At 37.8% G+C, this 13050-nt stretch overlaps 2 protein-coding genes across 2 annotated transcripts in view; both read left to right on the top strand.

The window, feature by feature from the left end:
* The window catches only part of LOC121639986 (Fc receptor-like protein 5), a 907115-nt gene that overhangs the window by 516443 nt on the left and 377622 nt on the right, over positions 1 to 13050 (top strand). The gene's annotated exons all lie outside the window — the stretch shown is intronic.
* Positions 4572 to 9326, top strand: si:cabz01074946.1 (CD48 antigen). The gene is made up of 8 exons (XM_041985736.1): positions 4572 to 4688; positions 6654 to 6863; positions 6943 to 7053; positions 7282 to 7560; positions 7667 to 7771; positions 8578 to 8610; positions 8693 to 8727; positions 8857 to 9326. The coding sequence occupies exons 1-7, from the start codon at positions 4619 to 4621 to the stop codon at positions 8710 to 8712; spliced, it is 828 nt and encodes a 275-aa protein (XP_041841670.1). The 5' UTR covers positions 4572 to 4618; the 3' UTR covers positions 8713 to 8727; positions 8857 to 9326.

Genomic DNA, 13050 nt, shown 5'->3' with positions numbered 1-13050 from the left:
GACTAACACTGTGTAAAACACCATGGAAACCACCATAATAATAAAAAAACACACCTGGAAGTAATAAAAATGTAAGTAAAACAATATAATTTATTTACAGTTATGTTTAGGATTGACCATCCATCCATTTTCTTTCGCTTACACGGGTCAATATGCAAGACAGCTGCCTAAATGGCCATTTATGCCTCCTTTCCATAGGTAAATAGGTATGTCCGTTTTAAAAGTCACTGTTTACATACTTCCAAACGTCCCTTATGTTGGTATGATTGTTAGCCAGTACATCCACTGGTCACCAGTGCAGAGTTCAGAGTTTACCTCTGAACTCCGGCGTCAGTTTTAGACAAAAGGCAACATGGTGAAGGTGGAGAAGATCATGATAATGTACCTTCTCAGAAAGCGAGGGAGTGCAGTAGATGGTGGTGTGTGCGCTCGTTAAATCATCTTTTTTTTTTTTTTGTTCCTTTCGCATGTCAGCTATACCGCTCCACACTGCCCCCATAGTTAACAGAAGGTACTGCTCTGTTTGCTCCGTCAGGGTATCCATCTGCAAGGGTAAAAAACAATGGACCCAATTACGACGAAATTACTGTCGAGCATAAATGGGCCTTAAGCAGAGTATTGTTTCTACTCTGAGCTCCCCTTGAATGACCAAGCTTCTTAACCTATTTCTAGGGAGAGCCAACCACCCTGAAAAGGAAACTCATTTTCGCCCCTTGTGTTTGTGATTTTGTTCTTCTGGTGACTACCCACAGCTTGTGCCTAAAGGTGAGGATAGGAGTGACCTAAGAAATATCATGACGGTGTGCTGGTTTTAGTGGAGTATAGTAAATATGGTTCATACTTAGATGGGATTCCTGCTATCAGCGTTCTGGTATTGTTTTTACTTTAGTTTTTCAATAGGCTTGTAGCATATTTTTGTAACACGGCTGTTTTATTATTGAACCTTTTAACACCACTGGTCCCCAATTGGGGGACTTTGAGAACAGTTGGAGACCTCGCCTGGACAGTCTTGAATTTGCTTTCTTATAAATTTGCGTGTCAAACATGCTAAGCATCCCACTGCTGTTTCAAACCCGCCGAACCTTCTGACTCTTCATATTATCACAAGTCTGCAATATGATGTTTGTTTTTCACAAATGCCAATTCTAAACTGCAGTTTAATGTCTTTAGATTTCTCTAAATGTTCAGAGAATGTATGCTAACATCAAACATGGATGTTATTAGTGCTGCAGTCAAAAGCTTGGACACACCTGTCGAGTAACTTTACCTGATGGATGGTCTGAATCCAGAACAAACACCACAGCTGCCATCAAGAAGGTCTGTTATAACCTACGTCCTCACCTCCTGGTTTAACAGCAGCACAGAAAAATATTAGCTGACAGTAGACAGTAGACAGCTAGTAAGCTGGTCATTGGTGCTCCTCTTACCCTTCCTTACCTGGTGGAGCTCTGATGGACTTTACACCCAGCGGTGTTCTTGCAATGCCACCTCCATTAAGGACATCCATCATCATCTCTCTAGAATAAAGATATGCAGTCATGGGGAGTTACCCTTTGAGGAAGGACCCTCCAGTTACCCATCATGCTGCTGTTCAAGGAAACATGACGTCTTTGAGAAGAAGTAAATATAATGTGCCTTGTGAATCTGTAGCACTCCATCTGTCAAGTGTCTGCTCTGCTTACATTTAATTGAATAAACATTTCCTCCTGTATTCGTTATCTTCCCTCAACCCAGTTAAAACCTGACACCTCCTCACCTGCACCCTCAGCACCCCCTGTTTCTCTCACTCTGCAGTGGAGGGAGTGACTCACAAAGCAGAGTTTACTTCTCCACTAACATAGATTTGTTTATCCTGAGGTTGTTTTGATGTTCTAAACTACCTTGAACTAGATTGGTGCAGCTGATTTGCTAGTTTTATATTTGGGGTTCCTGTTTAAACCACATGTGGTTGATATCTGACATACTACAATGCAGTCACAGCTGCCATGAGAAGGCAAGGCAAGGCAAGGCAGTTTATTTGTATAGCACATTTCATGTACAGGACAATTCAAAGTGCTTTACATAAAACAAAGACATTACAGATATTTAGAATAGTAAAAGGCATCAACACATAATCAACACATAATCACAATAAAATAATAAATTACATTAAAATGATTAAAAGCAAGATAAGTTAAAAAAAAGTTACCGTGCAGATTTCATGCATAGGCGCATGAGAAAAGAAAAGTTTTTAACCTGGATTTAAAAATGTCTACATTTGGGGAAAGTTTAATCTCCACTGGCAGTTTGTTCCATTTGTTTGCAGCATAACAGCTAAATGCTGCTTCTCCATGTTTAGTCTGGACTCTGGTCTGGACTAGTTGACCAGAGTCTTTGGATCTAAGAGCTCTGCTAGGTTTATATTCTCTGAACATATCACAGATGTATTCTGGGCCTAAACCATTCTGGGATTTGTAAATGATCAGAAGGGTTTTAAAATCTATTCTGTGACTGACTGGAAGCCAATGTAAAGATTTTAAAACTGGTGTGATGTGTTCAGATCTCTTAGTCCTGGTTAAAACTCTAGCAGCAGCGTTCTGGATGAGCTGCAGATGTTTAATGCTCTTTTTAGGAAGTCCTGTTAAAAGACCATTACAGTAATCCAGTCTACTGGAGATGAATGCATGGATGAGTTTCTCTTGGTCTTTCTGGGAGACTAAACTTTTAATTCTGTTGATGTTTCTGAGCTGGTAAAAAGCTGTCTTAGTGACAGCTTTGATATGGCTGCTGAAAGTCAGATCTGAGTCTATCAACACTCCCAGGTTACGAACGTGGTTGGTAATTTTAAGAGTCCGAGTCTCCAGGTGTTTGCCAATGCTGACCCTCTTCTCTTTGCTACCAAACAGAATAATCTCAGTTTTGTCTTCATTTAATTGTAGGAAATTCTCCCTCATCCAGGTGTTTATTTGCTCCAGACACTGACACATTAAGTCTATTGGACTGCTGTCATCTGGTGACAGAGACACATAAAGTTGTGTATCATCTGCATAACTTTGATAACTAATGCTATAGTTTTGTAATATTTTACCCAAAGGGAGCATATACAAGTTGAACAGAAGAGGTCCAAGGATTGACCCCTGGGGGACTCCACAAGTCATGGCCACTCGCTCGGATTCATAGCTGCCGATCGTAACAAAATAACTCCGGCCTTCTAAATAGGACCTGAACCAGTTAAGGACCGCTCCAGAAAGTCCAACCCAGTTTTCCAGCCTGTGCAACAGGATTCTGTGATCTACAGTATCAAACGCAGCACTGAGATCCAACAGAACCAGGACTGATACTTGACCAGAATCGGTCAAAGAAGATACAAGACAAAAACTATGTTAATATCTAACATGAAAATGCAGACTACTCCAGATAAAGATTGACCAACTGAGCATTAGAAATAAAAACATGCTTACATGTGTGCTATTGTGGATACCTGAGATGTTCTTGTTGCTATCCAGTTGTTTATTATAATATATTATATTATATTATAATTATAAAGATGCATTTTAAAACTGCCACAAAAAACTTTCAGTATGTCTTACATTTAGATATTCCTTGTAAGGTAAAACAGATAATAATTGGAGGCTATTCCAGTTCTGGATGGCAAACTGGTTGCGCTTTCTGGGCTTGTACGTGAGGTGGTCACCAACTTGGAGAAGTTGTCAGCTCGGCTGGATGGAAATTGACCCAAAATTCGGATCATTGGGAGTCGCCAGTGGGACCACTGAGAGACTTAAGGCAGACGAAACAGCTCTGGCCTGAACCAAAACAAATGCTGTTATCAAATTTGGCTCCCTGTGCTGGCCTTGATGGCTGGCTGAAAGCTCCCTGGAATGTTTTGTTGATGGACGCTCAGTCCCCCACCCTCCCCTCACCCTCTTCACGGGCGATGGACTTCAACCTGGATCAGCCCTCTAGGATGCCCCACTATCATCAGGTGGCAGAGACTGTGAGGGAGAACTGGGGCAAAGTTCATATGCTCTCTTCTACGCACACACACGCACCACACTCAAGTACACCACTACAGATACACCTCCCCGTTATTCACTGCCTTGCTGTCCTTCCACCTCCTTCCACTCCCGGGCAGTGGGTTGATTGGACGCGCTCTGAGAATGCAGCTGCGTCTGCACTTGCTGCGATGGGAGACCCCCCCCCCGCCACGTGTTTCTGATGTTGTGATTGTCTGAGTTATGTTCTTTATGTACTGAGGAGTGTTTTTTGTATCTCAATAATGGGCCCTTAGGCCCAGTGTGGAGATGCCTTTTTTATCCTCTCCAGCTACATCTTACTCCCCTAATGTTACCTTTCACCTATATCTAAGACAAGGAGCGCTGTAGAAATGGCTGCTCCGTCAGTATGCCTGTTCTGTTTGTGTCATCATATGTTGTTTTGTCTAGTCTTGGATGGGTTGTACTGAAAACATGAATTTCCCTGCAAAGGGATTAATAAAGTATTTTTCATTTCATTTCATTTCATAATGTCTTGAAATAATATTGTCATTTCATACTTCCTGTGACTGACAGAAAAAGGTGCATGGTGTGTGGGTTGGATTTTTGAAAAGGGGAAGTTGCCGCTTAAGTCGTCTTTCTAAATGTTTTCGCTGCACAGTTCCCTCTTTGTTACGATGGCACTTCTAATCGTCCTTACTTCACTTCTTCAAGGTACTGTATGTGCTGTTTACTTTGTAAAAATATGATCCAGTTCTTGAGACATCTACTTAAATATTGTGCGAATGTTTAAAATGAGTATAGAGCACGATAAGAAACTGTGGCTTTCTGAGGACAGACATATGTGACAAAGCTTCTTAGGTTTACAGTTAAAAAGTTGAAGGGCGTTTCATCTAGTGTATGGGACTATTCAAAGTAGAATAATTAGGTATGTATGGCATAATGTTTGTTTTTTTAAATGAGACAAAACAAAGGTAGTAAGTACTTTGAGTAGTGTAGCATTCATGTCGTGAGGCCTTAAAGAACATTTTGCCATCCAGTGCTAACCCTATATGTATCATCATCTCAACCTCTGAGTGGCATTTAGTCTGAATTTCATTAATGTTTAGCCGTGCTTTAACTATATTCCTGTGTTATGCTGGTGCTTTGGTTCACCACATTTTAAACGTTGCCTTTATGTCTATAAATATTTAGTGTATTGTGGACGTCATATACAGTAGAAACCCAAGCAGCATCTAGTTATAAAGGTTTTAGAAGGTCCCACTGTCTCCCTGACCAATAATATCTTGAATATCTCTAATCATTGAGAATTGCCTGTGCTGCTAACATAAACCCAGACAGAAGCAGTTTTTCTTTTTTTAAAATGAACAAACGATCCTCCTACTGTGCTGCACTCATCAGCCACAGTTATATAAAGTTTTATCCCAATAAAAGTGTGTTGTGTTTAGAAAAATAAGCATGAAAGAATGTTTAATGTCAAGAGTCAGTAGGAGAGAAACCCTACATTATTTACTGATCTGTATGGGCTCTTTTGAAAGGTAATTTGAATTAAATGCTAACATGAAGTGAATAAAAACAGGAGAAAATGTTGAATAAAATTAGCTCACTTGCCAACATAAAATACAAAGATGTACTGACTTGATACTTTACTGGACCGTTTTTTTTCATGGTAATGACCATTCATTCACCATGAGTGAAAAAGGAAGATAATTATGGGTAAAAGGGAGCTGTTGTACGTGTCACACGTGGTTAGGCTGATAGCTGCTATCATGAATGTGACTGATAAAGCTATGGCTAGTGTCGCAATTTCCTTAGAAATGTCTCACTAAAAACTTACCGCCAAACAAGACATATCTTTTTAGTTCCTTTTTATGCTTATCTACCTACACCACTCACACAAAGTTAGGGATATTAAACTTTTGGGTAAAATTTATTGAAAATCTAAAGACTGTCATGCTACATGCTAGAGCATTTAAGTAGCATTGTGCAATGGTAATTCCGTCATCTCAAACAAGTTATTAAACAACAGTGGTGGGTTTACACAACTTAATGTGTCCCTGTAATGTGTTGTCATGTGCTGGGTATCGTTTTAGTCTTATGATGTTAAAATATGAACAGTATGGTGAAGAGGACTGTTTAAATACAAGCTAAGTGTCATTAAACCAGGACATTTAAGGGTCAATCAAAGTTTTATTTTTTCCTTTGAGGGTCGCCATGTTAAAGAACTACTTCAAGTGAAGAGTGGATCTGGAAATGACAGCATAGTATTATTCTATAGTAATGATATAGACATTGTATATGCATAATGCTTTTTTAAAATCAGTAATTGGAGCAACATAAAACACTCAGCCCATGTCAAGTTCATGATTAATGGACTCGACATGCATGACAGGAATTGCAAATTTTCCTGCTTCATTAGCTAGATAACCATTTGTAAACTGACATTATATGAATGTGATTATAATGAACTGGTGCAGACCAGACTGATTTTTTTCTGAGCTGGATTGAATTGGACTTGTATTTAATTGGGATTATATTAAACTTGTTTAATTTGTCTAAAAAGTCCTGAGATGGCCCTCATTGTAACTTGGTATGGAATTTAACTGAATTGAAATAAATGTAGTTAAATTGAGACTTCAGTAACCATGATGTTTAATCTTTGTAAAATATTTTCTTCAGTGGTGTTGAGTGAGTCATTCATCGAAGTCTCTGGATATGTGGATGACAACATTACCTTGCCCTCAAATGCCGATTCATCGTGGAACCTCTCAAAAATTGAATGGTCAATATTCTCCAACAACACCTGGATAGCCACTTATGACAATAAAATTATAAACACTCAACGTGTTTCTGAATATGAAAACAGACTCAAGCTTGACGTCACCACAGGTAAAAGAAAATCTGTCATTGTACTTGTTTTTTAATTTTCTCTGAACTGCATGTTTTTACAACGTGTTTGTTTCTTTAGGTAATTTGACCATCAGGAACCTTAGAATGGGAGATGCCAGGGTTTACACTGTAGACCTTTCCAATCCTGATGGTGAAAATACAGTAAACACAATTAGGCTCACAGTGAAACGTAAGTATCAAGACAGAGATATAAGAACTTTTACTATTATTTCTAATTTTACAGCTTGTTTCTTTTGGTCTAAACTTTCTCACAAAATAATAACAGACTTATTTCTTTTGTCCCTTTTTTTCTTTCATATAGTACAATTACACCCAGTTGGTGCAAATAAATGTCTTTTTTCTAAACTGTTAATATTTTAAGTGATAAATGAATGATTTCCAATGTGTACCCCTGCAGAACGCCTCCCGAAACCGATCATTGTGGAGGTCGAAAATAGTACTACAGAAAGAGGCTGTTTTATGGTGCTGAGCTGTTCCTCTCCCGAAAAAGGCGTTGACTTTTCCTGGCACGTTGAGCCCTCCACGTTGTTTGTTTGGAGTAATCCAAAGAGTGGGCTTTCACAGCTCACTGCGTATCTAAACACCACACACAACTTTACGTTTACCTGCTTTTCCAGCATGCGAACAGAGAATGCAACACAAGTTTTCATGTCAAAGTGTAAAGATAAAAGTACAAGTAAGTACTCACTAGGTCAGAAAACCGATTGAATTTGTTTCAGTGATGTATACTTGTGTAAACTATGTTGTTCTCTTGCTCACATTTGTTTTTCTCTTTTATCTAGTTGTCACAAAAAAAACACCACAAGAAAGAGACAGATGTGTCCTTATATTCATTGTAGGAGTGCTGTTTGGTTTAATCCCATCATGTTTATACAGCTGTTGTCCAGGTGAGATGGGAATAACAACCTCAAGATAAATTTTGCAAAATTTCCATCTAAATACTTGCCTCAGTCTGCTCAAATAACACTTTATATACAGTGTCAGTATTCATTTACAGCACTGTGTTACAAGCCATGCCATGACATACCATGTAGTTCAACAATAGCTTGTTGAACCACAATCGGTCTCTTGTATTGTTGGGGGGTATTTTGACCCTCTCTCCTATACAGTGTGTGTGTGTTTGTGTGTGTAAGTGGAAAGTTATAATGTTTTTTGCAGTTGGAAGGGTTTCTGTTGGAGAGGTAAACAAAGACTGTTTAAAGTACATGGGATGCAGGACATGATGCAAAACTTCTGCTGCAGAAATGATAATTTTTTTCTTTATAAAACACTGAGGCTTCTTTTTTGTCTTGACCTTAATACCTTTGCATCTGTGCATATCCGTCACAGTGAGGAGTGAGTGGAAAGCAACATGCAGGTCAGCAGAAAATAGACAAATCATGCTGTTTTTTTTTTGTAAAGAATGTGCATAACATCCCTGTTACACAATCTGGGTTACAACACAGTAGAGGCTCTTTAAAACTTATGTTATTGCATGTGTCTGTGTGGGTTTTTCTGGTTTCCTCTTGAAGACTATAGTTTAATTAAATTTTATTTGAGCAAAGACGTGAGTGCATGCTTGTTTTGCCTTTCTTTTACAAACTGGCAGCCTTTCCAGACTTTCTTTGGATTTTGGGATCAATATTAACACAAAAGTTGCCTGATTTTTTTTTTCTTTTTTTAAATACACACTGACATTATGTTTTTCTTACAGAATTCTTCAAAGCTGCATGGCAGTCCCTAAAAGGTATGTTGTCCATTTAGTCACAGTACGACTGAGACGAGCTCCTTCTCTATGAATGTTCATAAATTTTCCTTGATTTTTCCAGAAAAACTGTTCCCAGAATGACTGAGCTGCTGAAAAGTAAGTTTATATTTCAGTTTTATTACATTTGTTTCAAAGACTGGAAATACAACGTAATTTCAACGAATAACCATTTTCTCTCTCATCATCAGTCATCTGTCTTGCTGTTTTTGGGTTTATAATTTATAGACTAGACATGGAGATCACCACTCTGGGCCACAGATGTGACACAAAAAAGGGAGTACCTGAAGATACAAAAGGACTGATGACCACTCAGTGTTTGTTTTAAAACATGCAGTATTAATTGTAAAAATGTTTTTGATCAGCATGTTTTATTATGTGTTGCCTTTATTTGTACCAGCCTGTGTAATAGTAGTTCCGTACAACCATAATTAATGGTTAAAAAAATGAGTTTGAAGCCACATCAGTATATGTTTAGAAATGTAAGTTTCATTTTGTTTGTAAAATTCTTGCTGTTGTTGTTTTACCAGGACAGTATTTTAAATGGATTAGATTTATAAAGATTTTCAAGGCATGCAAATCACTTTTACACTGTATCCATTATTCATTCACTCCTCACTCATACCTGGTGATGCTATACATACGTATATGGGGCGGCAGTGGCTCAGGCGGTAGAGCAGGTCGTCCAATGATCGGAAGGTCGGCGGTTCGATTCCCGCTCCCGCAGTCATCTGTCGTTGTGTCCTTGGGCAAGACACTTAACCCTCCTTGCCTCCAGTGTTGGCATCGCTGGTGTATGAATGTGTGGATGAATGTTCGGTGATGGTCGGAGAGGCCGTAGGCGCAGACTGGCAGCCACGTTTCCATCAGCTTGCCCCAGGGCAGCTGTGGCTACACACGTAGCTTACCATCACCAGGTATGAGTGAGGAGTGGATGAATAATGGATTCACACAATGTAAAGCACTTTGGGTGCCTTGAAAAGCGCTATATAAATCTAATCCATTATTATTATTATTATTATTATTATTATACGTAGCCACAGCTGCCCTGGGGCAGACTGATGGAAACGTGGCAGCTAGTCCGGGCTTACAGACTGGCCTTACAGAAGGGATTTAATGGAGGGATGTATAGATTTTGTGATATTGGCAGGATTCAGATCAAATTTTCATAAGGCTTTTTATTTTGTTGTAAATAAACTCTTTTGAGTATAGTGGTTTCTTCTTCCAGATTATTCTTGGGGTTCATCACCTGGTCACATATGAACAAAGCCTAACAAGATATAAATTTTTTAGAGGAACGGGAGGGAGTTGCTCATTTACAGGAAAAAAATAAATAATTTGAATAGGTATATAAAAAGAATGGTGTTGATTGTTTTAGGTTTTAAGTTTTCTGAACAACCACAGCGATGCTTTCACCCATCAGCACTAGTAGGTGTAGTTTCTGTTGGAAAGGAAAAGGGCATTGTGGGGTTTGGCTGTGGAGCGCTCCCAAACTGTAATAAAGGAAAACCTGCATTCATGCTTAGAGAGGAACATTAATTTGAGTTATCTGAGTTTACTGCATGTTAGTTCTTATCTTAGACACAGAATGAATAACAGCGTATCTGAACAAAATGTAATTCTGAGGTTGGGGATTTTATTCATTGTGCTGAGATATGTAAATATATTGATGAATACTGGGATAATGTGGTGGGCAGTCTGTCTAATTCTTAATATTAAATTGATCAAAAAGCAAATCTCTATTATTTAGTTAGCTGGTGGCATAAGATTATCACCATTTTTAACCCATTAAGGCCCAACCCATGAAAAAAATGGTAAGAAAAGTCAATTTTTTTTTTAAATATGAGGTCTTTATTTGGCCCTTTTAACAAAATATTTTGGGAGGGATATCTACCATTTATTACTATGTGGTACATGGTATCTATTAGGGGGCAGAAGACAAGTATCAGATTGTGTTCAGCAGGATTTTGAATAAAGTTTATACCATAAATTGAAGAAAAATGTCTCAGAAACTGTATGTAACATATATGTCATGTCAGGCTCTTATGGGTTAAATTATTTAGGGACTAGATTGAGACCTTGTGTTGAGGGACCTGGTGGATCACAGCTGGGAATCTGTTCAAAATGCATTGCTGATTTAATAAAGGTCTAAATTATTATATAAAGATTTAAGGTTAAGGATGCTGTACTGGACAGGAATAGGAGATGTGGCTGTTGTCTCTCATAGGTTAACCTCCTCCTCTTTTTGTATGTATACTGAGATAACTTACATGTCGAATCATTAAGCAACTCATTCTCATTTCCAGGATCTCACACATTTTACACCAGTGATGTCACAGTGCTGGTATGTAATGGGATGATGTCACTACGCTGCTGCAAACGAGCACTTATGTCCTCATTTACAAGAGACATGAGTCCACATGAGGAAGATGCTGGGGTAGATTAGGTTTGTGGACTTGAAATAAGTAAATTTTAGTTTGAGGCCAGTCATTTATAGACTAACTTTAGCTTTATTGCCTGTAGCTTTTACTCATAACATTTTTCCCCTTATTCTTTGGTTATGATTAGGTGCTGAGGTTAATTTAAATGTTTTAGAGAAACAAATTTGTCTTAAAAAACAGTTTAACCTTCAACGCTGGATAATAGGATAACATTTTTTTCTCAGATGTGACAGCTTGTTGCAAACTGACACTCAGGCTATTCTATATTAATTTTCAGTTTTTTATTTCTCTTTTTTATGATGCTCATACTCACTAAAGAACAGTAATTTTTTATGCTATTGTCACTAAACTTAATCTAGCGATAGATAAGTCGTCATGCTACAGCCTCATTTGCTTTTCCAGCCCATATGACCATCTTTCCATGTGCAGCTAAAAAATAAATAAATAAATAAAAAAAATGAAAATAAAATCCAGGCGAGGGGAAAACGTGTGCTTACTATGTGTTCCAACTTCAATAACATGCAAGTTACAGTTATAATAAATTTGACAGCTAATTGTAAAAATTCAGTGTCTTTATACAGATACCATGCTTTTAAATGTACTCCAAAGGGCTCAAGAGCAGCATCTAATGTAATTTGGGTATGCCTTTTAGACGATTTTGGAAATTTTGGGTGACAGTTAAGGGGTTAAAACTGTACCTGACTGTCCTTCACTGCTCGGTTCATCACACCTGCTTTTGAGGGCGGACCAACACTGCTTCTTTGATTCAAATAAGAATTTGTTTGCACATTCACAATACCCCAAATAAAGCAGACTTTTTGTGTGATTGCACCCTAAGTGCCCAACCCCACATCAACACCACTGTGCTCATGTACAATAAATGAAAAAGCACTAAGTGTGAGAAGTGCTGTTTGAATGGACGGATGAAACACTCATTGTATTGTGTTTTGTAGAACCTAATGAAGATTAAAAAACTCTTTGTAAGTGTGAACTATTGATCATGATGTACACAGACTTTCCTGTGTGCAATAAAAAAGTCAGAGTGGCATTTAAAGCTTTATTAGCTGTTCATCTAGCTGACAGACAATGAGGCCAGAAAATGCACGAGCTGTTTTACAACAAAACCAAATGCATGAAAATATTGAAAATAAAATCTGTATATTTACAAAATTTACACTGCTGTCATAATACAATTTTAAAATACAAGTTGCACTCAGATGATACCACCATGTTTTTTAGTATGAGAAAAATAAGGTGTCATATCACTTTAACGGTAAAACAAATCTAAAATCCTGATCCTGTACTTTTTTTAAAGGCAAGACACAAGGTACAAGTAGTACAAGTAGATATTACCACATTTCTTGCCCACTTAATTGCTTACATTAGGATGATACATTTTTATTCATGTTATTTTTTTAAACTTAAATACTGCATTTAAAATTCTGAATTAGGTGTTGTCTAAATAAATAGCTCATTTGCATGCATTTTGAGAACCATTACCTGACTTTACATAAGAGTCAGGTTCAATTCTACATTTCACTGAAAGCACATTAATTCCCCTTGACCAATGCTCCATGTTAGAGTAACTGCTGTTCAACATCTACGTGCTCCCACTTGCTCAATTTAAAAAAAACAACAACAACTAAATATGTAACCATAACTCCATAATTATATAGATGACACCCAAATTTACATAACCATCTCACTAGAGACAATACTCCTATCCAAACACTGTTAAAGTCAGTTAAATGAAGACAAAACTAAAATAAAAGCTCTTGGGAGCCAAAGAAGAAAGAGTAAAAGTCAGTAATCAGCTTCAAACAGCGATTTGAAAAACCAAGTACCAAGCCAGAAATCTGAGAGTCATCATGGATTTCAGCAGTTACATTGAGACAGTTGAGTCAGCCTTTTATCACTTAAAGAATATATGGAGGATTAAATGACTGATGTCTCAGCAAGATTCAGAAAAAATGCATATATT

Source organism: Melanotaenia boesemani, chromosome 5, assembly GCF_017639745.1.
Source record: "Melanotaenia boesemani isolate fMelBoe1 chromosome 5, fMelBoe1.pri, whole genome shotgun sequence".
Taxonomy (NCBI): Eukaryota; Metazoa; Chordata; class Actinopteri; order Atheriniformes; family Melanotaeniidae; genus Melanotaenia; species Melanotaenia boesemani.
This window is presented reverse-complemented; position numbering and strand designations above follow the sequence as displayed.